The sequence below is a fragment of the Lepeophtheirus salmonis genome, chromosome 2, assembly GCF_016086655.4.
Source record: "Lepeophtheirus salmonis chromosome 2, UVic_Lsal_1.4, whole genome shotgun sequence".
NCBI lineage: Eukaryota > Metazoa > Arthropoda > Copepoda > Siphonostomatoida > Caligidae > Lepeophtheirus > Lepeophtheirus salmonis.
In genome coordinates this window covers 2,266,369-2,290,010 of record NC_052132.2, presented here as the reverse complement: position 1 = coordinate 2,290,010, position 23,642 = coordinate 2,266,369, and the positions used below count along the sequence as shown (strand labels likewise).

The 23,642-nt window shown below is 31.6% G+C and overlaps 1 protein-coding gene across 1 annotated transcript; it reads right to left on the bottom strand.

The window, feature by feature from the left end:
- Positions 1–18,631: 18,631 nt before the first annotated feature.
- On the bottom strand, positions 18,632–22,229 carry LOC121132599 (uncharacterized). The gene is made up of 7 exons (XM_040728028.2): positions 21,571–22,229; positions 21,041–21,503; positions 20,021–20,985; positions 19,820–19,951; positions 19,643–19,760; positions 18,998–19,152; positions 18,632–18,940 (listed from the first exon to the last, which is right to left on the bottom strand). The coding sequence occupies exons 1-7, from the start codon at positions 22,101–22,103 to the stop codon at positions 18,823–18,825; spliced, it is 2,484 nt and encodes an 827-aa protein (XP_040583962.1). The 5' UTR covers positions 22,104–22,229; the 3' UTR covers positions 18,632–18,822.
- Positions 22,230–23,642: the final 1,413 nt, after the last annotated feature.

Here is a 23,642-nt window from a genome sequence, read left to right as displayed (position 1 = left end):
TCTTTTTTCCAAGAAGTTGTTATTTTTTTGGATTTTTTTTTGATAAAAAAACAAAACAAGCCCTCCCAAAAAAAACTTTTTTTACAACTATAGCCTTAGGTATGAATTACACCGATGTTGACCTTTAATTCTAATCTAAGTCTAACAAGAAATTACAATTATAACGCCCGAGGAACCCTCATTGTTACTCTCCGGCTTTCATGAGCAAAAACACTCGTGATTACTTCATACTTAGATTTTCTCTCTTCAACAATTAAAGAATAATTATAAAGGCAATAAAAAGTTAAAAAAACGCTGTTCAGAGTGCCAATTACTATAAATTTTAAGCTCAAGTGTGGCTTATTTTTATCTATGTTTTAAGGTTTTTTAATGATAGATATTAAGAAAAAATAATACACAGATTATTTGGAATGCACTTTCATTTCAACAACTCTGATGATTAACGAAATATAATAATTGGTTATTAGATTCAAAAAACATTTAGTTCTAGACAATAATGTTCTGAGCATAATATATCTACCTTTTATTCTATTTTTTTTTAACCTGCAAATAATAATCAATTCAATTTAATATTTGTTTGTTTTATCCGGCCTTAAGGCTGGAAAAATGCAATATATTTCAATTAGTAAAGTTTTATACATACAATTTAATTAAAAAAAACACACATAAACTATAATATACCTTCATTCATTCATTTATGATTCCACTCACATATTATACCGGGTGTAAATTTTATTTTGGTACACTTTTATTTAAGATTTTTCTAAAGAAGTTATGATGAATCGAAATCTAAAAGTTCTATACAGTATAATTTTTTAGCTGTAATTTTTCTATGTTCACAAAAACTAAGGTTTTAAAATACCTCAACGCAACTTTGAGAAGCCATACAAAATCTGCATACTGTGTACCAATGGCAATGTGTGCAAAAATTTGTATGGAATTGAACGTATCCCAATGAACTGTACATCGAATAAAACGACGTCTAATGGAAAGATAGGACCTTCCAGGCTCTGCTCCTTACTGCCTAAATCACTAATATATTTTCTTGAGAAAAATTATTTTTATTGGCCAATGCTCTTTTGGCCTCCATCCTTGCCGGATATCAATTCTTTAATATATAGTGCGAATTAGGATAGTGTCTTTGTTAAAAGACACAACAAATTTGAGTGTCTTGAAGGAAAAAATAAGCCAGATATTGATAGAACTTTAGCAGACAGGTTATATTATTAATGTCTGCTATAGGCCAGTTGAAGTACGTTATTGATGCCAAAAGGATTTTTCATTTCCAATTATATTATGAATTTCTTGTTTTTTGTATGATATGTTATCGAATTTTAGAGACCTTGAATAATCACCCAGAATTTGTATTCTTACACAGGGATATCTGCAGAGGATGGGCTGGAGGGGCTGTATCCCCCCACCCCCAAATTGGGGAATTTTTAATTTTTACTAAGAAATTTAATATTTTTTGGTCACTGATTATTCCAGACCCGTCATCTGTCACAATAAAATCGACCAAGAAAGTGCCCAAAAGTTCAAGATAAGCGAATTCATCAAAAAAGTATCGACTATGATCGATGGAGGAAATTGTACTCCCTTGTATCCAGCAAATTGCTGGAGATCTACCAAAAGTCTGGCAACAAGAGCCAGTACTTTGTCATGTTTCAGGCAGTTCCCTGGAGTGCCTGAGCTTAGCACTGATATGACTTCATGGGGAAGGAAATAAGTCCGGATCTTAATCTGATGGATTATTTTGACTGGGTCTACGTTAAATCTAAAACAAATTAAAATTTGACAAACGCCTGCTCCTCCTTCTGGTCCCGTATTCATGCCTTGATTGATGTTGGAGGGGAATACATCAAAATGAGCTCTTTTTCAACGTTCATATGAACACTTCAGGCCAATTTTCAAGCAAATCTCCTGAAAAATGCTGCTTCAGTGACAATGTAATTATTATTTCTTTTTTTCAAAAATGCACCTATTTGATCTTAACACCCGCAAATGTTCGTTTCATCTCTTATGGATACTAATTAAGTCATATAATATACGAGTTTGAACCTTGTTATTATACTAATGCACAGGATTTTTTAATATAACTTTTCTGATGTAATTTACTAATCTACGTATGTATTATGTGGTATATTATACAATTTAAGTGCTCACGTCTATTTTACTCCTGAATATACAATAAATAAGGAACTTTAATGGATCAGAATGAAATGATAACATGAATGTATTTAATTGACAACTTAAATTGGATTATGTTAAATTTAAAAAAAAAAAATCTTTGTAAGAAATGCAACTAGGTTTAACTAATTTTATATATTTCCTAAGCAATTTAAAAAAAAATAATATTTGATTTTTTATTTCAGAAAATTTATTATTTAAAATTCTATTTATTCTTCACAATTTTTAATTCCTAAAATTCAATTTTTCAATTTTTTTCCCAAAATTTAATTTTTTGTGAACAGCTATGTATTTTTGAAATTTATTTCGAAAAAATTCAATATTTGAATTTTTTTTATATTACATATTTAATTTTTGATTTTTTTTTATATTACGTATTTAATTTTTGATTTTTTTTTATATTACGTATTTAATTTTTGATTTTTTTATATTACATATTTAATTTTATTATATTACATATTTAATTTTTGATTTTTTTTACATTACATAATTAATTTTCCAATATTTTTTCAAAAAATTAAATTTTATGTAAAAAGTTATAGATTTTTTTTATATTTTTCAAAAAATTAATTTTTTTGTGAGTAGCTCTGGCTTTTTGAATTTTTTTTTTTTTTTGTTACTTTTCCTGTTACTAAAAAAACAAGCCCTCCATTCCTTCAAAAGAGGGGGAAGGGGGGGGGAAAGAAAAACAAGCGAAATTACATGCGTAGTTATTTCATGTGTCTAGAATTCCATGAATATGACAAAAACACAAGAAAACAAGGATCTGGTAGTCTTGTTCGATATATATATATAGTGGTATTATATTTTTTCCGGGGTACTGACATATTCAGAACAGTTCTATACTAAATTGGTATTTGAAACAAGGCATGCCGTGTCATTGTATCATAAATATTCAAAATAAATAATTGGAACCGGATTTATTACAGAAAAACCATCATTTTTAAGACTTTTTCGGAATCGACAATTACTTAATCAACTAATCATCCTCAAGCATCAAATATAATATGTTGTTAATTAAATTTTCACCTTTTTGTAAAAACTAACCATCCCTCTAAAATAGAGTTGATATCCGTCCAACAGTGCTTTATTTCTCTAAAAAAGCGGCAAAACTATAAAAGTTGATATTAAATATTTATTTTTACAATTTCAGTTGTAATTTAAGTTTTAAATATCAAAAATATATTTGCTTCAACGGATTTCATATAATTTTTAAAGCATTTATCTTTAAATTTATGAAAATATAATTTATTTGTTGGTACAGAACAAATAAACGAAAACATGAATTTAATCTATCTCATCAGATTTATCTTTTTTTTATCAATATAAATATCAGAAAGACGGTGAATCTGATCTGTAAGGGTGTCATTTTTGATGATTTTCTAGAGTGTTTAAGTCAGGCATTTCTAATTTCTTATTTTATTGTTTCTCCAGCTTCTTCAGAATAAAGCCCAATTGGAAAAACAGATGACTATATTACTTATTTTTCATGCAAAACGACTTTACTGATAGATGGAGGCATGATTTATATAGAAATTATTGGTTGACTGACTAGAAGAGGGGAACATGTTCATTATAGAGAGTATCGTCCCAAAGTAAAAATTGAAATAGGAAAGATTAAACCATAACGATAGTTCTGTCAAGTTATGTCTTGACAATAAAAATGAACATTAAATCATTGCTATTTCAGTTTTTATTTTGGATGATACCCTCTGAGTGGTTAAATACAGTACACAATCAAGCAAATCCTTATTTTTGAAAAGTGCGCAAATATGCACAGGTTTTTTTATATTTTATAATCTTCATTAATGGTGTATCTAACAAACCTCGTTGAGTTTTGTTTTGTGCACTTGTTCTTCTATACTAAAACATTAGTTAAATAAATAATTTTATATATTTAAAAAACAAAAATAGTAAACTTTTCAAAAATAAAAAAAAATTTTTTTTAATATAATATACAAATATAAAACTTACAAAAAATTACTGTAAATAGTTACTTTGAACGAATGCATTTACCAATTTTTATTTAAAATTGTGTACGAAGCTCTAAATAGCCTTCAAACTTTAACTCCATTATAGTGTATTATTGGTATATTCTCATACGTATATTACAGTCGGTAATTAAGTTATAAAAAAACAATATTACTGTTCATTAAATTGTTTTTTAATGCCTGATCAGCAAAATATAGATCCATTTTTATTAGATGTATGCAAATAATTATAATTCAACAATATTAATATTTAGGGCTTTTGGCCGTTTTTTCTGTGAAATAAAGCACTGTGCGTCCCTTGAAAAACGGAATCGTCCCTCATTAAAAAAAAACTACAACAATCGTCCCGTATTGAACTGGCACGGGGCGCACTTTATCCGGTAATACTTTGACTTTTAAAAAATGGTCAGTAAAGTTCCACTGGAAAATGAATTTGAGGCAACAATATGTTTACAATTTTTCTAGAGTTGTTCTCCAGATGCACTATTTCAGGAGGAACGTTTCACTTTTTATCTATTGTTGAATACATATTAATGTATACAGTTTTATGTAAGCAAGACAGGTTTCTGTTCAAGAAATATTCTTATTTTATTCAGTTGATTCTCTTTATTATTAAAGTGAATTGCTGGATAAGATTTTTTTTTCCATGTGTTCATGTGCCTAAAAAATATGCATCAATTTCAATTAAAGGTCAAATAGTTAAAAATTGGAAAATAAAAATGGTTGCCAACAGTCCCTGGAAAAACAGAATGCTAATAAGGTGTCCCTTATTTATTTTTCAAAGAGTTGGCAAAAGTTATTTAAAGAGAAAGAAAAAATTAAAAAGTCACCTAGTATTAATATAATAAAAGTTTGTTTTATTCGGTCTATGGACAATTGGGGACGTCACTTGTCTGGTGTGATTTTTAAAACTGTGTCAAACATAACTTTAAATGTGTACTATTATTACGAAATAGACATAAAACCGGTTTCATTAATAAAACTTGTTTTATTTTCCTTTAAAAAAAAGGAAGTTATGTTGCCGCACCGTGTATATTGGACCCCTCAACAAAATTTTCTTTTAAAAATGGAAGAATAATAATTGCCTTTCATCACAACTTGGTTAGGTTTGCCCGGCGTTGCCCAGGATATTAAGAAATTAAAATTAAATAAGAACACTAATATAAAACAAAAAATACATTCTGTTAATTTTTTTCGTCAAAAATCCTTTGTCTTATTCTTTTTTTTTTTTTCTTCTTCTCCAATATTTATCATCACCTTTTAAAAAAAGTGTGCAAAGATACAGATCAACATACGGCGAGAATCAATCCTAAAATTTTACAGTCTTTATTTTTTATGAATTTGTTATTTGCTAATAAAAAAATTCGTATTTAGAAACATGCTACGTTAGGGCCACTATGGCCTTGAAGGATGATATATTTCACCCAAACCATCTCTAAAGCCTTAGGAATGTACATGAAAAATGTCAACAAACTCCATTCTTTGGTTTGGCTGTGAATACCGGTCACACATATACACAAATTTGATTATACCGGGTGCGACGAAAAAATATTTACCCTTCGTTTTTGCTACATAAATCAAGGTTTTTATGAAAGCTGTAACATTGTTCTGGTCGAATACTGAAAAAAACAAAAAAATGATATAAAAAACAAACAAACTTAATCTTCCAAAGTGTCTTAGAAGCCGGGGAAATGTCATCTGACCGTCACCAACGAAATCGGTCCGCACACTTTTGGATACTGGCAATTACCCAACGCAGAATTGCAAAGCAGTTGGAGATCTCCAACATGAACACGGAGATGAATGTGGTATTTCAGGAGGATGGTGCGCCTAGACACACGTCCAAAAAGGCCAAGAAGTGGTTGGACGACAACTTACTTTTCTGGCCAAAGAAAATTGGCCCCCTTACTCACCAGATGCCAAGCCATTAGAATTCACTTTTTGGGTGCATATTGAGTCCAAGACCTGCACCGTCCGTCACCCAAATATCAAGAACCTCAAAGACACCTACATCCTTAATAGGTACAAGGTCTTTTGTGGCCGCTTGGACGCCATCATTGCTGCCAATAGATGATTAGGGTAGCCAATACATCATATTAGTGATTTTTATTTCATTGACATACACTATTAAATAATAAATTCCTCGATTGAAAGTGTAAATATTTTTTCGCTGCACCCGTTAATGAATATATACACATAATTTAGACTCCTCCCTAACGAACCCCAAAATAAAAATCCTGAGGGTGCTCCTCTTTTTTATGCTGATTGCCCTTAACAACATTGTTTTCGAATGTTTTTAGTCAAAAAGTCTTGTTTACCGATATCAATGTTGGGACCGTTAACTATCTAATAACAAATTGTTCAATACATAAGTACATAAATACTTCAATAGTCTAGCGTGTGGTGGAATTAAACTTACATTCGATATGTACCAACACTACATAGAATAGATAAATAGGTACAATTAGACTCAAAATGAGAGGTGAGGGGGTTCCACATTTTGATTACGTATGCATTCATTAATTAGAGTACAAAAATATACTGCAATATAATATAAGTTCAATTAGTTGAGAACTGCAATTTCATAAATCATTCAACCGTTAATATTTGTTTTTGTTTGGTTTGTATTGTACTACTCTATGGTGATTTTTCAAAAGAAAAACAATACAAAGAGCCTCAATTAACAAGTTTTTTGTATTAATATAATAATAAAAAGCAATATGGGCATATTATGTTTGAACGCCCATTCTCTAAACGTATAAAATAATGCTTGAAATGGTATATATAAAATTCATTTTGGTATATTTTATAAATGGCAATTACAAAATATGCAGATTTTATCCAATAATGAATCACAGTTTTGCTTTTATTGTAGCTTGCAAACTTTTTTTTTATCTTAAAAGAAACAGACAAAGGCACAAAATCAATTTGTAGTTGGCCTATTATTCCCAACAATGGAATTATTATCCAGAGTTAGGAAAAAGTCTCAAGTCTTTGGTTGTGTGATCAAGTCGAGTTGCAAGTCTCGTGTCCAAGTCTCTGTTGTTATCCAATAATTATTGGGAATGTTCAGAGGCTAAAAATAACAATTTTAATTTAACCAATCAACATTCAGAAGACGGATAAGAATAAAAAAAGCTAGCACATCACAACTGAGAACAAAAATATAACTTTTTTTTAAATGTAAGGAAAGCTGGCCTATTGTAAAATTTGTATTGGGAAGGTTTTTGCTTTAGGATTACTCGCCTTGTAGAAAACTTATGAGCGAAAAAACAAACTTGCCTTCCAGAGCACAGGAATTTGGTCTGATCTGAGCACTTTATGTCTAAAGGTGTATCTGTCTCCCTTTTTTGAAATAAATACCCTGACGATGGGTTTTTATTAGGGGAGATACAGTAAGTATACTGTTTAATTATGAAAGTCCAGTGTATTTTTTGGGTGGATCATTCTTTGGAATTGGAAGTCTGAAGAATGAATTTTCTTTTCCTTAGCAGTTGTCATTCCTGAGTAGTGAACGTCCTTTCCTAAATATATTCAAAACTTGATTGAACCTTCGTGTGTGCTCATATAAGACGGAGTGTAACCATGAGGGTTCGTTGTGGATATATAATTCAAAGTCCATGTAAGAGTCAGAGTAGAGTTGGAGATCAACATCGGAGTAATTCTAGCAACAGTCCTTGTTTATATTTATATTTATATACAGCTGATTTTAGCTGATCTAATGAAACGTAATGACCATTATTCCTTCTCTCCTCTAAAACATTCTTCAAACTGTCGAGGTTACCATGTTGATTTTTGGTTTCTTTTTTTTAACATGCCCATTCTATATTGGGGTTTTATCATTAATGTTAATGATTCCGTAGCTAATAATACACTAATGGGCTATCATTCTACCAGCTGTGGTGGAGTACAGCTGGTTAAAATTTGTAGGAAATTGAAGAACAACAACTTTCCATGCTTTCTCATATATTACATATATAAATAATGAGTATATCGGAAGAAAAGGCCTCCCTATGATATATGTATGTACTTTATTGCGAAAGATTCGTATGCATATATCTAAGTAAGTATGAATGCTTTTAAAAGTCCGTTGCCTCTATACATTAGTGGCTTTTCTTATATTGTAGATTATAATATATAATTTACGACCTTTATTAATTAAAGATGGATCATCATAAATTCCCTTTTCATAGGAGACATAATGAGTATCTAAATGGAAAAGAATATTTAAGTAAAGAGGTCTTCTTCATCAATTCTAATTACGCTTGCTTCTTTAAATATTATATGCACAAAAATAGTAAAGGGGAAGGATCAAAGTGCTGAGGAACATGAATATAATTGATTTTGATTATAAAGGATTGATAAGAATAGCACAGCTGTTCAATGACACATGACGAACGTAATCATTAATAATTCTTAATGTTGTAGATATATAGGAAAATATCCATAAATAATTTGTTAAAAGCGAACCTTTCTGCTGTATAATTTATAGACTATAATCAGGGATAACTCTACTCAAACTATGTACATAATTTATGCTTCTAATCATATACATATTATTCCTTGATAATATGACAAATATTAATAAATGTTCCATGTGGTTTGGATTGTAGACAGATTGGTTATTTACGAGTACACAATAATTCTTTTTAAAGTGAGTTTCTATGATACGCCACCTAGCGGAATTTTTATCTAGGCATTCCTTCCCTAACATTCATTCTGTCAAAAAAGTACCGGCAATTGTTAATTTAAACTGCCCGCACTGAAGGGATTTAGAAACTTTTTTTTTAAGTCGGCTGCACTGTTTTTTCATTATGATGCCACGTTTGAGCACGATCTGTTGACCAGTTTGATTGCAACAGATGGATCAGTCAGTCTACCTCACTAATGCTCAATATTTTTTTTAAATGAACGAAATTATTGAATAAAGAGTTTGCTCAAAATTTTGTTTTACGAACGAATTTTCATTTGGTGACGCGTTGAAAATGTTAGAAAAAGCTTTTGATGAATCATTTTTACCAAAAAACCGTGTATATGAGTGGAACAAAATGTTTAAGAAGTGACAAAGTCAAAATTGCTCAAAAATCAAGGTCGTGCTCATTGTTTTCTTTGATATCTGTGTTCTGGTAAATCATGAATTCGTTCCCAAGGGACAAACAGTAAATAACTATTTGGGCATACTAAGGCGTTTGCGTGAGAACATCCATCAAAAACGGCCAGAATTATGAAAGAAAAACTCGTGGATTTTACGCCATCGCACAGTGAGAATTGTGATTGTGAGCGAATTTAAAGCTAAATACGCAATAAAACCCATTAATCAATCGCCATATTCACCTGACTCCGTGTGACTTTATTTTATTCTGTCTAGTTTTCAATATTCTCTTTCTTATACTCTCTCCCCATAAATGAATGAGAGTCTCCGTTGTATCTCCACACAGTCTGCATGATGCATATTCCAGGATTCCCATGTTCTTTAGACGTTTCTTTAAGGGAATATGTCCTGTAATGAAACAAATTATAAGCCTTATTTCCTATTTTTAAAAAGTTTTAATTCCGAACTATGCCCCTCAAAACTAAACTTTTGCTTGTCTACACATTCTGTCTTCTATCCACTCCCATTTACATGTCCTTATGTATTTATCAATCTCAAATAATACTCCACTTTTGGGAACTTCCATTTCAGATTCCTCAAGAATGGTTTCCTATTCCTGGCAAGTGCATCAGCATATTCATTACCTATGTAACCCTAACGACCCTTTAACCAACTTATTTCACCTTCATTTACAATCTCTTTATTTCTTCCACCAGGCTAACTCGTTGACCCGTAAGAAGCCTTCATTTTTGGCTATATAATTAATAGCAGCTAAACTTTCGCGGAATATTTTGTTCAGCATTTGAACAAACTTTTCCATATGAGGAAGAGCACATAATGTCTTCAAAACAGCCTCTAGTTATGCATGAAAAACAGGGTTGTAATTTTTAAGTTACCAGAGCCTTACATGATATACGGATTGTCATATGTTATACACCAGCCATATCCAACTTGGTCATCGATATATATTATGTCTTCCACCTCGACTTGCTGAGTAATGGCCACAACAAATAAAGATTAATTGCTTTCTGAATGTATAATTCATTTTTAGAAGATATAGATTATCTAATGTCTTCCTATAAATTGCTACAAATAAAAATATTATATTACATTACTGATGTTAGAGAGAGATCTTTATTACATACATCAAGGAATTCAGCACTAGAGATATATAAGCATCTGAAGGATAAGTCAAATTAGTCCTAACTTTTGTATGTGTACAGAAAATATTATAATTTTAAATATATTTATAATTTAATGTTCCTTTATTGTTCAGATGGAGTTGCACCGATAAAGTATAAGTAAACGTTATAATATTATATTGAATCCATCAGACATAGGAATCTTCTTTATATGATTTAAATGTAATACTATAATATTTATTCACACTTAATCCGTGCAATGTACCTGTGATATTCGAAATATTGAAGTATCTGATCTCTATAGAAGTAATACATTGTCTCCTTCAAAAATGTTATAAATAGAAACTGATATTAACAAAGCTCTCAATTCAGTAGTATCCTATGTCTTGCTCCCGTCTTTTCCTTGCGCTCTTCGAAATGCCCATTCCTATATACATAACCTTATTTGATACTTTAATGTAGCTTACAGATATGTGTCATTCATTAAGTATCTTTTATGTTCATAGAAAAGAATAGATCCATTTATAATTCATGTATCCTCAAGCTGAATTTAGATCATTATCGTATCTGATAAAGACTTTTTAATGCGTGAATCGTTATGAATAAACCAAGCAATTAATTAAATAATGAACTGGGCCATGCATGTATGTATAATGAATTACCTCTCATAATTAATACGTATGGAAAGAGTGATTGTTTAAATCGCTTGAAGTTTATTCCAAGCTAGACCTATTAGATATTTTTGATAAGCTATTAAACAATTTATCACTCTTGGATTGCAAATTATTTTTGATTAAAAATAGATAGTTGTATTTTATGAGTTGGTATCCCATGTCAAATTTTGGTGTGGAGTAAAGTCACCTGACTTACATGAGAGTTACTAATTATATTCTTTGAGAATCAACATGACTTTAATCTCAGTGACTTCTTAGACTTGAGCCCATTGAATGCAGAAGACTTGTAATTTGAAAAGCAATTCAACTCATGAAATATATTATTCTAACACTTGTATCGAAAAGAAAAAAATGGAAGATACAACATGGGAATGACGATGATAACTTTACCTTAGGAACAGTCTTACAGAAAGTTTGTTTCACCCATTTTCACACTTCTTTATTATTTTTTGTTAAAAACCGAAATAACTGAAATGGGCACTCGGTAGAGCGATAAACCTCCACTTGAAATCAAAATGGAATTATGGGCCTTAATTTGTTCCAAAACTATGGTAAATTATGCCTTTTTACGTTTTGTGTTACTTTGACCTCTCAAAAGTTAATGGTCTCTTATAATATTCGTACCAAGTTTAATTAAAATTAATCGGTAACATTTGCTATAATTCTAGAGACTAACAAGCAAATTAACAAACAAAAACACTTGATTAAAGTTTTCTTTCGATTTTCTAATATAGCGTCATCACAGGTAGGCTGCTCTTTTCCCAAATATTCTCAAAATGTTTAGAGTTAACGTCTTATTTTTCCTTTTCTTTTTTTAGCATTCTGACAGGTCATATGTTTTACAATCCCAAGTTTTTGGCTCTTCCCCTACATTTGCATTTGAAGGGAAGTAACGCAGGGTTAATTACTTTTGAATAATAACGTTTGTAATCCAAATTACTTTGGGTTGTCTTTAATATAATATAAAACTAGAGTATATTTATCCAGAATTGCCCAGGCCATTAAAAACTAATTAAGAACTCTTTTGCTTGATGTAAAACAAAAATACAGACCTTGAAATTTTAAGAATTATTCTCATTTTGGTTTTATGAATATGAGTAATGAGTATACTTATATAATGCCATTATATGGCACTCTTCTTACACGCGATGAGGAAGTAGTTGCTTTATTCTGTGTCAGACGCCGAACTTGCAGTCTCACAACTGCTTTCCTGAGCATAAAGGAAACCTCTAAATATCCCAAAATACACTTCGGCTCTCAGGTTATACAATTGATGTACTGGGCCAAAATCCGGTTTAAAATCTACCACCGCCCTGTTTCTATGCAGCAAGGAACCCTTCTATTATGCTATAATACACTTCAGCCCACAAGTTGTGCTGGTTCACTGCTGGCCCGAGTTAAGTTAAATATCACCACCGCCGCTTCCCTGAGCACCAAGGAACCCTCCTAATATTCCAAAATACGCTCTCAGGCTGTATAGGTGAATCACTGGGAAAAAATCCAGTTAAAAATATACCGCCACCGCGTTTCTAGGAACCAAGGAAACTCTAGGAACTCCTTCCCCGAGCACAAAGAACCCTTCCAATATCCTAAAATACACCCCGGTTCCCAGGTTATATAGGTCATCAGTACTGGGCATCAAGGCAGTTTAAACTAAACCATCGCTATATTTCTAAGCACCAAGATCCCTTTTAATATGCTATAATAATACCCCTACCCACAGGCTGTGTATATGAGCTGCTGGTCTCTGATGCAGGTTTAATTCTTCCACCGCCGCTTCCCTGAACATGAAAGAACCCTTCTATTATCCAAAATACATCATATCCCTCAGGTTGTACAGGTAAAGTGCTAAAAAATGCTATTTTAAGGCTGTCATGGCCTTGAAGGGCAAAAAATATGTTACCAGAATCTTTAGTGGAGCCTAAAGAACCTATGTATATAAAAATTTCAGGAAAATTAATTCATTGGTTTGACCGGGATTGAAGGACGAACACACATACATTAACATTTAATATATATAGATGTGTACTTTATATTTTATCGGCCAAAAATTTCCTGATCAGCTATTTTGATTTATACATTACTCATCTATATGTATGCTTATGAATATTACTTTGCATTGTATATATTTTTGCAATACATTCACTACTGCTTCATACATATTTACGCAACATCCCATTATTATTTATTGCTCATTTATTCATTTTTGCAATGATTGTTTGTATGTAAATTAAATTGATGCCTTTCGTCTCCTTTTATTACTTTTCATTATTTCGCCTGATTTATGGGGTTTGATAACAAGAAAACATTGCTATGCCGAGTGTGCGCAAGTTATTTCGTAATTTAATAGTAAAAAATTAGAATAAGAGTGCTTATACGGATATATCATATTATCCTAATGCATGAACATTGTTGACAAATCTCGGATAAGAATCTAGTATCCTCTTTTCTATACATATATGTGGTTAAAACAATCTTGAACAAAAAGGAAAGAAAATGTTAAATTTTAATATTTTTTTTTATCATTTTTACACACACCCCAATATTTTATAGACATATCTTTATTAATTATAGACTTCGTATTAAAATTTATGGGTAAAGTTGTGACACTCAAGAATATTAAATATAGGTTTGAGCCTTCATTTGATTTATTAGACTTAGTTTTCCCCGATATAGCCTTAAGAATATTAAATCTACCAATTTCCAATTATTTCAATGTCACTTAAATGTTGCTACTTTAAGGGTAGTTTGCAGTGCCTCGACGAACCCCAGTGGGGACCCATTGCTTAATTGTGATCTCTTTATCACTCTCATAAAGTTATTTTCCTGAAAATTAGGGTGGGTTAGTTCGAATTCCGGTCTCTTTTAGAGAAGGAAATATACATTTCCTAGGTTAGAGAGATTCATTGTAGTACTATCTACAGTATGGGAAACCAAATTGAAAACATTTATCCTTATTAGCTTTGACCGCTAATTCTCATAAACCACAAAAGCTAATTCTTTATGCAAGAGATTGCTGTAGATAGAAAATTAATTTTTCAAAAGTCCCCCTCTGCAGTGAATATTGCCTCTATACAGCCCATGAATGCCTGGTACGACAAAACTTTCGGACATAATGGCCCACTCCTTCTCAGCTGTAGATTTGAGACCTGCCATATTTTTGTGAGGTGTTGCACAAGTATTCCTCTCCACTTCACGCCACACACCATAGTCCAGAGACGAAAGGTCAGGTGATAAAGGAGATCATTTTCCCAATTACATAATCCCATTTTCTTGAACCAATTTTGTACCAACGATCTTCTGTGTAATGGATTGAAATCTTGTTGTAAAAAATAGTTGCCTTCTATGTAGTTTTTGTCCAGCCAGGGAATAATAACTTTTTATGCAAAAGCTCGTAAGCTTTTCGTCGGCTTGGCCTCGATTTTCATGGATAAACCGGTCAGAAACTCATCTTTGCGTATTTTGTTGTGACCACAACTCCTAGGCTTCCTGTTAAAGCCTTCTCCACCTTCCTTAAGCTTCTTGATAGTAGCTATAAACTTACTGGAGTAGGGCTTGATAAGGCAAATATCTTCAGTTGAGAACTGTACGTCGAGAAGATCTGACACTTGCTACATATTGGACTCCATCTTGAACTGAAGTGTAGATAGACAAATTGTTTGAGGGATCAAAATTGTCAAGTTTAAGATACTCATTTCACTGATACTATAAAAAAAGATGCGTTAAAATAAATAAAGATAAAAGTAATCAAATTGATGTATCCGTTTTGTGTCCCCACACTATACAATGTCAACTTAATTCCGAATTGATGTAACTTTATCTTACCAATAAGGCGAAGGGGATCTGCAAGTGTTTGGATTATCTTTCCCCCAGCTCCATAGAGATAAATAACAACTATGGTTTAGTAGCTGGTGTTACAGTAAATGCGAATTTAAAAAAAAAATACTGTAGTTTTTGCATAAAGTTTCAGCAGTTCTTTAAGTATTCATTTACATATATTTGGTTTAAATACATTTCATTTATAACTTTATCTAGCATTTGATTTGATTTTTTATACTTTTTGAATAGTTGGTTTAGGCAACAAAAAGGCACTTGCATGGATGGGATTTAATATCACTTATAAGTACCTACTCTGGGAGTAAATAAACTGTTAATACCTTTTCCGTTAAATCTGAGACAAATATCAGATTAAAAGATAAGTTTCATGGGTTATTATTCATGAAATGATTTGCAGAAAGCTTTTCGGAGATAAATGTCAGGTAAGTAACAATGGCTAAGGGATTCCATTACACACCTTTTCCTTTATTTGGAAGTGGATGATGGTAGGATCATAAAAGATAAAGTTTCGAATATGTAAAAGGGAAATGAACGAACGGTATGAGTAAACAGAGTGTTTCTATCACATTTTTGTTACCTACAATCTAACTTAAAAGTAAAATAATATCTTTTTTAAATAAATTTTTCCATTATTGTTGTAATCAATGTTCACAACGATATGTATTAAGAGATTATATAAAAATATCTGTGATTGTTGGTAATAAAGGCCTAAATATGGTCCCTGAAACTTGCCAAACTTCACAATAAGATTCCTTGGAATACGGCGGCACTTTTCATTCATGACGGAAGTTAATGACGCTTTTTTGTTGTAAGAGACGAGTTACTCTGAAGAGCTGCATCTTAAATAGTTGATTAGCTTAATGCCAAGGGAGCTAGAGGGCCAGTAATTCTTAGAAAGGATCTTCCTGACGTTCTCCTGGTCCTTTGCCTTCTTCTTAATCACTCTCTGAGAACCGTTGGTGCATAAGAGAGCCTCATGATGTTTTGGATTCCAGTCTACTCAGCTATCGTCCAGTAATTAATATCCAAATTATTATTTTAAAAATCATAGCTACGGCGTAATTGCAATCTCTCATTGAATTATTACAGCTTTACCTCCATTGTTAATCGACCGATCGATATAAACCCTGGACTGAAGATAAATAAATGTGTGTATATTACACCATCCTAGTAGTATTCTGTACACTACTTTACTAATTTAGGAGTAATGCATTCTTTGTGAAGTCGAAAATTTGATTTAAACACCCTGTAATATAACGTTGATACAAAAAAAGTTTCCATAGTTCACAAATATGAACTATGACTTTTATTAGGGGGTTAGTGAACACGGAAAAATGGATTTAGTTTATTATTTTATAATATAGATATATATTAGCGTTAAGGCAACTCAAATTCAAAAGCCTCCATTAGAAGAGTATAAAAATGATTAATGACTTTAAATCATCATACATTTATGAAAATATTTTTTTATTAATGGGATCAAAATAGAAAGAGGGACTGTCAACTTTAGGAGGGAGAAATAAGCATTGAACAATAGCCAAAATAAATAACTTTAGATTTTATATTTTACAACCATTTCCTGAGGAAAATGAATGATGGTTTTTATAGGAAAGACTATGACCTTTTTAAGTGGGGCTTTGTACATTACATGTGTGGAATTTCTTCTTCTTGTTTCTCTCCACCAACAAAAAAATAAAAACCTTCAAATACTCCTGTTCAATGCCTCATTGAATACTTTACCGGATGTTCAATAGTTGAAACAAGGAATTAAATATATATTTTAAAGATTAATCCTATTAAGTTAATTTACAAATTGGTTCATTTCTGGTTGATTCATTAGTGTAAAAGAGGATCAAATGAATATATTTGAGTTTTCGGTTCATAACTCTTTACTTTCATAAATGATGAAATTTTCATTAAATTTATTTAAGTGATTCTATGTTTCTGGGGCTATTTTATGTCATGAAAAATATATGCAAAAAAGAATAATAATAATACAATTTAAAGTTTCTAAAACTCGAAAACAAAAATTAGGTATAACTTTTTTTAAAGGTTCATTTAAAAGAGTAATTGATATTATTTGTGTTGCTTTAAGGGTTTTTTACCATTTTAAATTAGGTTACCCATAAAGTAACTTTTTCAAACGTTGGGCCAATGTCAAAATATTGACAAAGGTTCATTATTTGTATATAGACATTTTATACAGAAGAGTAGGGTTTAACAAAATTAGCTTTATAGTTAAATTGATGGCAAAATTCTATAAATGAAGATGAGCTATTAAAGTTTATCTTTTTTTTAACGGATTTATTCAGAATTTTATTTCTTTGAACATTGATGCCGACTATGTGGAATTGATAGCTAAGACCTGTAATGCAAACATTAAATATTGAAAAAGTTCACTCAATTTATTAAGAAAAACATCCTAATGCAAAAATAGACCCCTTGGACTACCCTCTTTTTTTTACTTTATAATCATGATTTACATACGAGAAAGAGAAGAACAAGAGAAAAAAATTTCTGTGTGCTGTACATTAGTCGTAATTAGTGTTGTGTCAGTCTTTATTTAAGACTGCAGTCCCGTCCAGTTCAGTCCTAAAAATTTAAAGTCCGGTCCTTGATGACGTCACTCAACTGTATTTCTTCTTTTTTTACATTCAGTTCTAGTACTGATTGTCCAAAGGATCGACAGTCTTATGCAGTGATGAAAATCGTGTGTATAATTGACATGTAAAAAAATTTTGAAGTTAAAAAGACTTCTGTTTCTGATTAAAGTCATCAACTAATCCCTAGATCAGATATGACAAGGATTTGTTGCTCGAAAGTGTAGATACTTAAACCTATCGCTAATACTCTCTACTCGTATGAAACGTATGCAACTTGCAAGATTGTTCCTGGTTCAGGTTCAGCGGTTCCATTTGTTCCGGGGTTTTCATTTCAACGGTTTCGGTCTTGTTTCAGCTTTATTGGTCTCAGTCGGTTTCGGTCTTCAGACTCAGTTCCTTTTTATACAGGCTGAGTTTGGTAATAGGCACTTAAAACAAGGGACGTCGCTAGAAAACTCAAGCCCGGATAATGATACTTGATACAAACAGGGGCACAACTACCCCTATACAAAGAGTGTGTAGTGCCTCATCAAGGCCCTTGAAAACTAAGATTGCTTAAGAAAACGGTTTTCAAATTATAGGTCGTGAGGGGAGGCTAGGGGGCAGGAAGAGGTAGAATTGACAATTGCTTTCAGTTTACATATACATAGTACACATGTTTCGTATAAAGGGGCCTCAGATAAAATTGTAATATTGTAGGGATGCCTTGGCATAGTAAAGTTTTGAAATCCTGCCTTAATAAATATTATAGGGCCCTGACAAGCTCAGTAGCAGAACTGGATCCATATTCATTCATTCACATAAATTTATGTAAATGAAATATTAAAAGGTTATAAATATACCAAAAAATGTAAAAACGAAAATAAGCACAACAACCGAGACGGATATGCAATATATTTCGGTCTCGGGTCGACTTTGTCAGTTCTGGTTCTATTGGCTCAAGAACCGGAACTACTTGACAGATAAGAGCACAACCTTGGGATCCTGACTTGAGACTTAGCTCAAAAAAATTCTTGAAGAATCAGACTTGACTCGGACTCGTAAGAAATGACTCGTGATCACCTTTGCATTTTAGTAGTTTAGATTAATAAATGTACCCATAATATAAGATATCAAATTATGTATTTATTTGGAAAATATAAAAAAATATAAAGCTCATATCTTTAAAATAATTAATTACACAAAAATATTAATCCTTATTAGGCGGAACCAGAATGTATATGAATATATATTGATTTTTTTTTAAATTATTAAACATAAAAAATCGATAAAAAGGAACACAATACTTCAAAATCTTCAGCGTCGAATAAATGAAACCCATGATAGAGCAATGATTACTACTGGAATCATGACAGATATACAGTGTATTCCTTCCCGTGCCGCTGCGGCCAATCTACATTTGTACATATCAAATCTGGAAATACGTTTGTTCAAAAAACTATCTCACTCATAAAATATATATAGATCTTACCGAGTTTTGGCATTCTTAACCATGTTGAGGAATTCTCCTTCCAACAATTGACCATCAAAGTATGTTATGGGGTCCTCAAAGGGGTACTCATAGCCTTGTTTGCATTCACATTTGTATCCTCCGGTTTCAAAACCTCGTCCCAAAATTGGAACACACTGAAAGTATTCGTTATTATAATTTATTTAATCTTATTAGGTTTATGGATGGTTGGAATTTTAAGATTTTTTTGAATTATAATCCTTGTCTATTTCTAATAACAAAAATATTTTTTTTTTTTTTTGAAAATCAATCAAAATCAAAGATTTTGGACTCTTTTTAAATCGAAGATTTTTCCGTTTTTATTAGAAGTTGAGAATTTTTAAAGTTCAAAATTAATAAGTAACTATTTCTGTTGAGGCTGATGAAAAAAGAATGATTTTCTCTATACAACATTTTTAAAATTAGATTTGTAATAATGCAAAAAAACATTTGGTTTTAGCACTTAAAAAATTAGAATTTTTCTGTTTATTGATCCATTGAATTTATATTTGTAAATGAACTAATAAAGTTTTTAAGGCAAAAAACTGTCAGACTGCTTCAGTAAAGTATTTCATACGTCATACGTATTATAGATACGACGTAATAGAGTTAAAAAAGTAAACTTACGTAGGATGTCTTTTCATCACATTTTTGAGTATTTTTAAAAGCATTTGGTACATAGTATTTATCTTGACACTGATCGATATCCAGGATGTTCAAGTTCATTGAGACAGATACAGCTCCTCTGAAAAAAATATGTATTTTTAAATTTTAATATTTTCAATGACATCTATGCACTCATACTTGAACTCAATTCGGTTTCTAAGACTATCCCATCCAAAGAATGGTACAGCATAAGATATTTTCCACATCTTAACAAGGCCTTTGCAATCAAAATAAGGTGCTGTCCAATATCCATGACCAATATTAGCCGCTCTATAATAATATATAAAAAACAATGATATTTATTGATATTTCTGCATCAAAGTAGGATATTTTATATACTTGTAGTTTTCTGGGAAATGTTCATAGTGTTGAAGATACAAGTCATCCCCCTTCTCCTTGCTTCTAAGAAACATTTTAATCCAATACTTTTCTAAATCCCCATAATAATTAGACCATCGAGATTTAAGAATTTTAAACCACTCTTCAGTATTTGTATAGATCTGATCAGTGCTATTGAGTCGCGCCAAATCCTCGACATGAAATCTTCTTGTGTTGAGATTTTTTTTGTAGGCGTAAGGAGCAAAGTAGGTACGATTTGGGAATTTATTTTGATCCCAGTAGATACCAGCAGACCATATCCTTGTATTTCCCATTACAAGTGCTAGTGCCTCTCCCATCATTTGATCTTCTTTTAAAGGCAAATCAGCCACTCTGGTCCCATGGAAAAATTCCTTTGTATCAACAACTTGTAAAAATGAACTTATGAAATTAGCAAGGCGAACGGCCATAAGAGCCTCATTTTCGAATTGAACATCTGCTCCCCAGCTAACGTCTCCTTTTAGATTTAACTCTTTCTTAGAAAATTTATCACAATTGTACTCATCTACGCTCCAAAGGAACTTGAGGACTTCATCAATGTTTAGCTTCCCACCAGGTCTTTCAAACACATTATACTTTGGTAGATGATCCTCAGAGAAATTTTTGTATTCATGGAATCGCTCAAGATAATGATTACGGAGCCATTCAGGACTCTTTACCCATTGTTGAGGTAATTTTTGAATGAATCCAATTTTTTCACAATCAAATCTAGTTGAAAATTGTTTCTGAGACGCTCTTTCAAGTACTTCTCCAAGGAAGGGTCTGCGAACCACATTTGGTAATCGAAAACTAGGTTTACAGCGACATTGATATCCCCCTCGTCTAAAACCATATCCATGCAGTGGCTCACATTCCGTTGTTTTCTTTTTACACTTTGCCGTATCTGCAAAACGATTTGGTTCATCATTTCCCATTCCTTTTGGACACTGAATGAAAGAAAAGTTATGAATATCATATAAATGATCGCTTCCCTTAACTTACTTGATTAATATCAATTCGTTCAAAGTTAAGCTCCATCACAATTGCTCCTGTGTATACTGGGTACTCAATATGTCTAAACCCAGTTTGGCGTGGATAAATATCAGTGATTGGTACAATAGCAGCTACTTTCCATTCGTTGGACCTGCCACAATCAAAATAGGGACGAGTCCACTTCACTGGTCCTGGATTCTCATCTGCACCACGTGGTCCATGAAAGGAAAATGAGGCATTCGTATTATTGGCATATCTAAATCGAATGTCATATACGGTTTTAGTATCATGCAGCTGTTTTAAATGAGCATCATCAGGGAGCCAGGCCTTGTACCAATCGTTGATACGATAAAAGTTGGAAGTATAGTTGAGTCCATAATTTCCATTTGGAATTGCACCAAGATCTTTTGTCTCAAATGTATTAAGAGTAGAGATTCTTTCCAAATGAATAGGATCATTGTAGTCATCAACCCTGAAAGATAGAGATTATAATTTAGGTTTTAATACTATGAATTTTGTAGCCGATATTAATTACAAACCTAAACGTTCTTGGAGCAAATAGGGGTAGTGTTTTGTTTACAAAACCTTTGTATGAGGGCGTATAAGCCATGTTAGGACTAAAGTAAACTCCACTGGCGTTGATTTTATGATTTGCAGCAACGTCTGCAATGGTGGATAAGAAATAGTACATCATTCCAGGATCATATGTTGCGTTGATTGCAGGTCGATGGAATCGTGATTGAAGGATGTAGGAAAAGAAAAAGGCTCGATTCAATGCCATATTGTGTAGATGAAGAAGAGCTGTTCTATTGGGAAAAACTGGGTTGATGTTGACTTCTTTGATATCCGGTAAATGTGAAACTGTGTCCTCGGGTAGCTTTAAATCTGCTACATGTTTAATAGCACAATTATCCTCGTTGATAGCATCAAACTTTGCTCTCATTTCATCGAAAGAATCCCGCCCTTTCCACATATCATCAACTTCCAGGAGCTGAACAAAGATTCCATTTCTAAATAGTACAAAGCCTAAAAGATAGACCAAAGTACGAACTAAAAAATTTGATGCACTCATTATTTTGGCTTAGATTTGATTTTGTTTTGTTTAAAAGATAAGTCCCATGATGTAGCCAGAGTCTATAAAGTATTTTTCGATTACAAACTGAAATATGTATACAGAAGAAGGATGGATCGTACCTGTAATTTTAACGAAGATAATGATGTACCTGCAGCTTAGTTGTTTAGGAATTTTACCTCTTTATTTCTGTTATGGAATACATTCATGATTGCAATATTATTTGCTTGTTAATTTATTTAACATAATAAAGTCTATTTCTTTTAATGGCGGGTCAAATTGTATTTAATGCAAATTTATGGTACACAAATGATAAATTATATCTAACTATACAATATGTTGAAAAGTTCCGTTAATACCACGCAACCTATTTAATTTTGTTTAAATACAAATTTATTGTGTTATACATAATTAAAATATAATAATAATGAATGTATGATTAGTCAACATTAAAATGGTGATTTACCGTTTTTTGTTATAAGATTATATTTTCACATGCTGTTAAAAATAAGTAAAGAGCAAATTTTACATTTTAATGCGATGAACTATAGATAGATATGCTAGAAATGATTGCAAAAATGAGTTGTATCCCTTGAAGGGTGAGCTGAACACTACAGAGTATTACTTCCAACTTGACCACATATATCTAAATAATAGGTAGAGTACAATAAATAGAGTTATTTATGAGTACTTATTTCAGCTCAAAATACGTACTTGCCATAGCATGATATATAATACTCCAAGGATCCCGGGAACTATGAGTACAATAGATATCCCTATCAAATATACGTTTTGAACTAAATTTCCCTTCCATCCCGTGAATATCCGTAAGGTCTCCAGTAGTCCAGTCAAAACCAGGATTCCAAAGTTTATAAATAAGTTTTGAAATGTGTTTGGAAATGCTGGGGATGGTCAATATTTTAAGAGGATAATTGAACTTTTTTAAATTGAATTATTACCAACGTATTTATAGATGTTTAGAAGTACTTCTGCCAAGCAAAAGGATCCAAAATACCATGCTCCCAAATGGAGAAATATCTGAAAGGATAAAAGACTCTTCATTCTTCAACTTATAATTATATGTTTGCTTCATAATCATTTCCTGAATTAGAAAGCATATAAGGTATACATCTAGTATTGAATGATACATTTATATGAAGAAAAGTAAATTGGCGGGATTTATTTTTGAATTGACGACAAAAAGAAATTGAAGGTCTCTTTATTGGATCTGATTTTTTTGGCTTAAATCAATTTTCAAATTAATATGGCTGGGCTCTTTTCATGGCTATTTATATATTATGTATATCCTTGAAATGATTAAAATCAATTGAGTAATATTTAAAAAAAATAACAAATGAACGTTAGTTATATTTTGAATGAAAGAAGGGAAAAAACGATAAATAAGCCTAATTTTCAAGGAAGATATAACAGATAGGTATGGAGTAAAACCATTTTGTATGTATATGACGTCAGGTGGCGTGATTCTTACCTTTATTTTTGAAAAATGGTCTATCGTATATATATGTAGTAATAATTTCA

Excerpts from the sequence above, each read along its gene's own strand:
- LOC121132599 (XM_040728028.2), bottom strand. The coding sequence starts at position 22,103 with ATGAGTGCATCAAATTTTTTAGTTCGTACTTTGGTCTATCTTTTAGGC. Across the intron at positions 20,986-21,040 it reads AACGAATTGATATTAATCAA|TGTCCAAAAGGAATGGGAAA; the intron begins GTAAGTTAAGGG and ends TCTTTCATTCAG. Across the intron at positions 18,941-18,997 it reads GTTAAGAATGCCAAAACTCG|ATTTGATATGTACAAATGTA; the intron begins GTAAGATCTATA and ends ACGTATTTCCAG.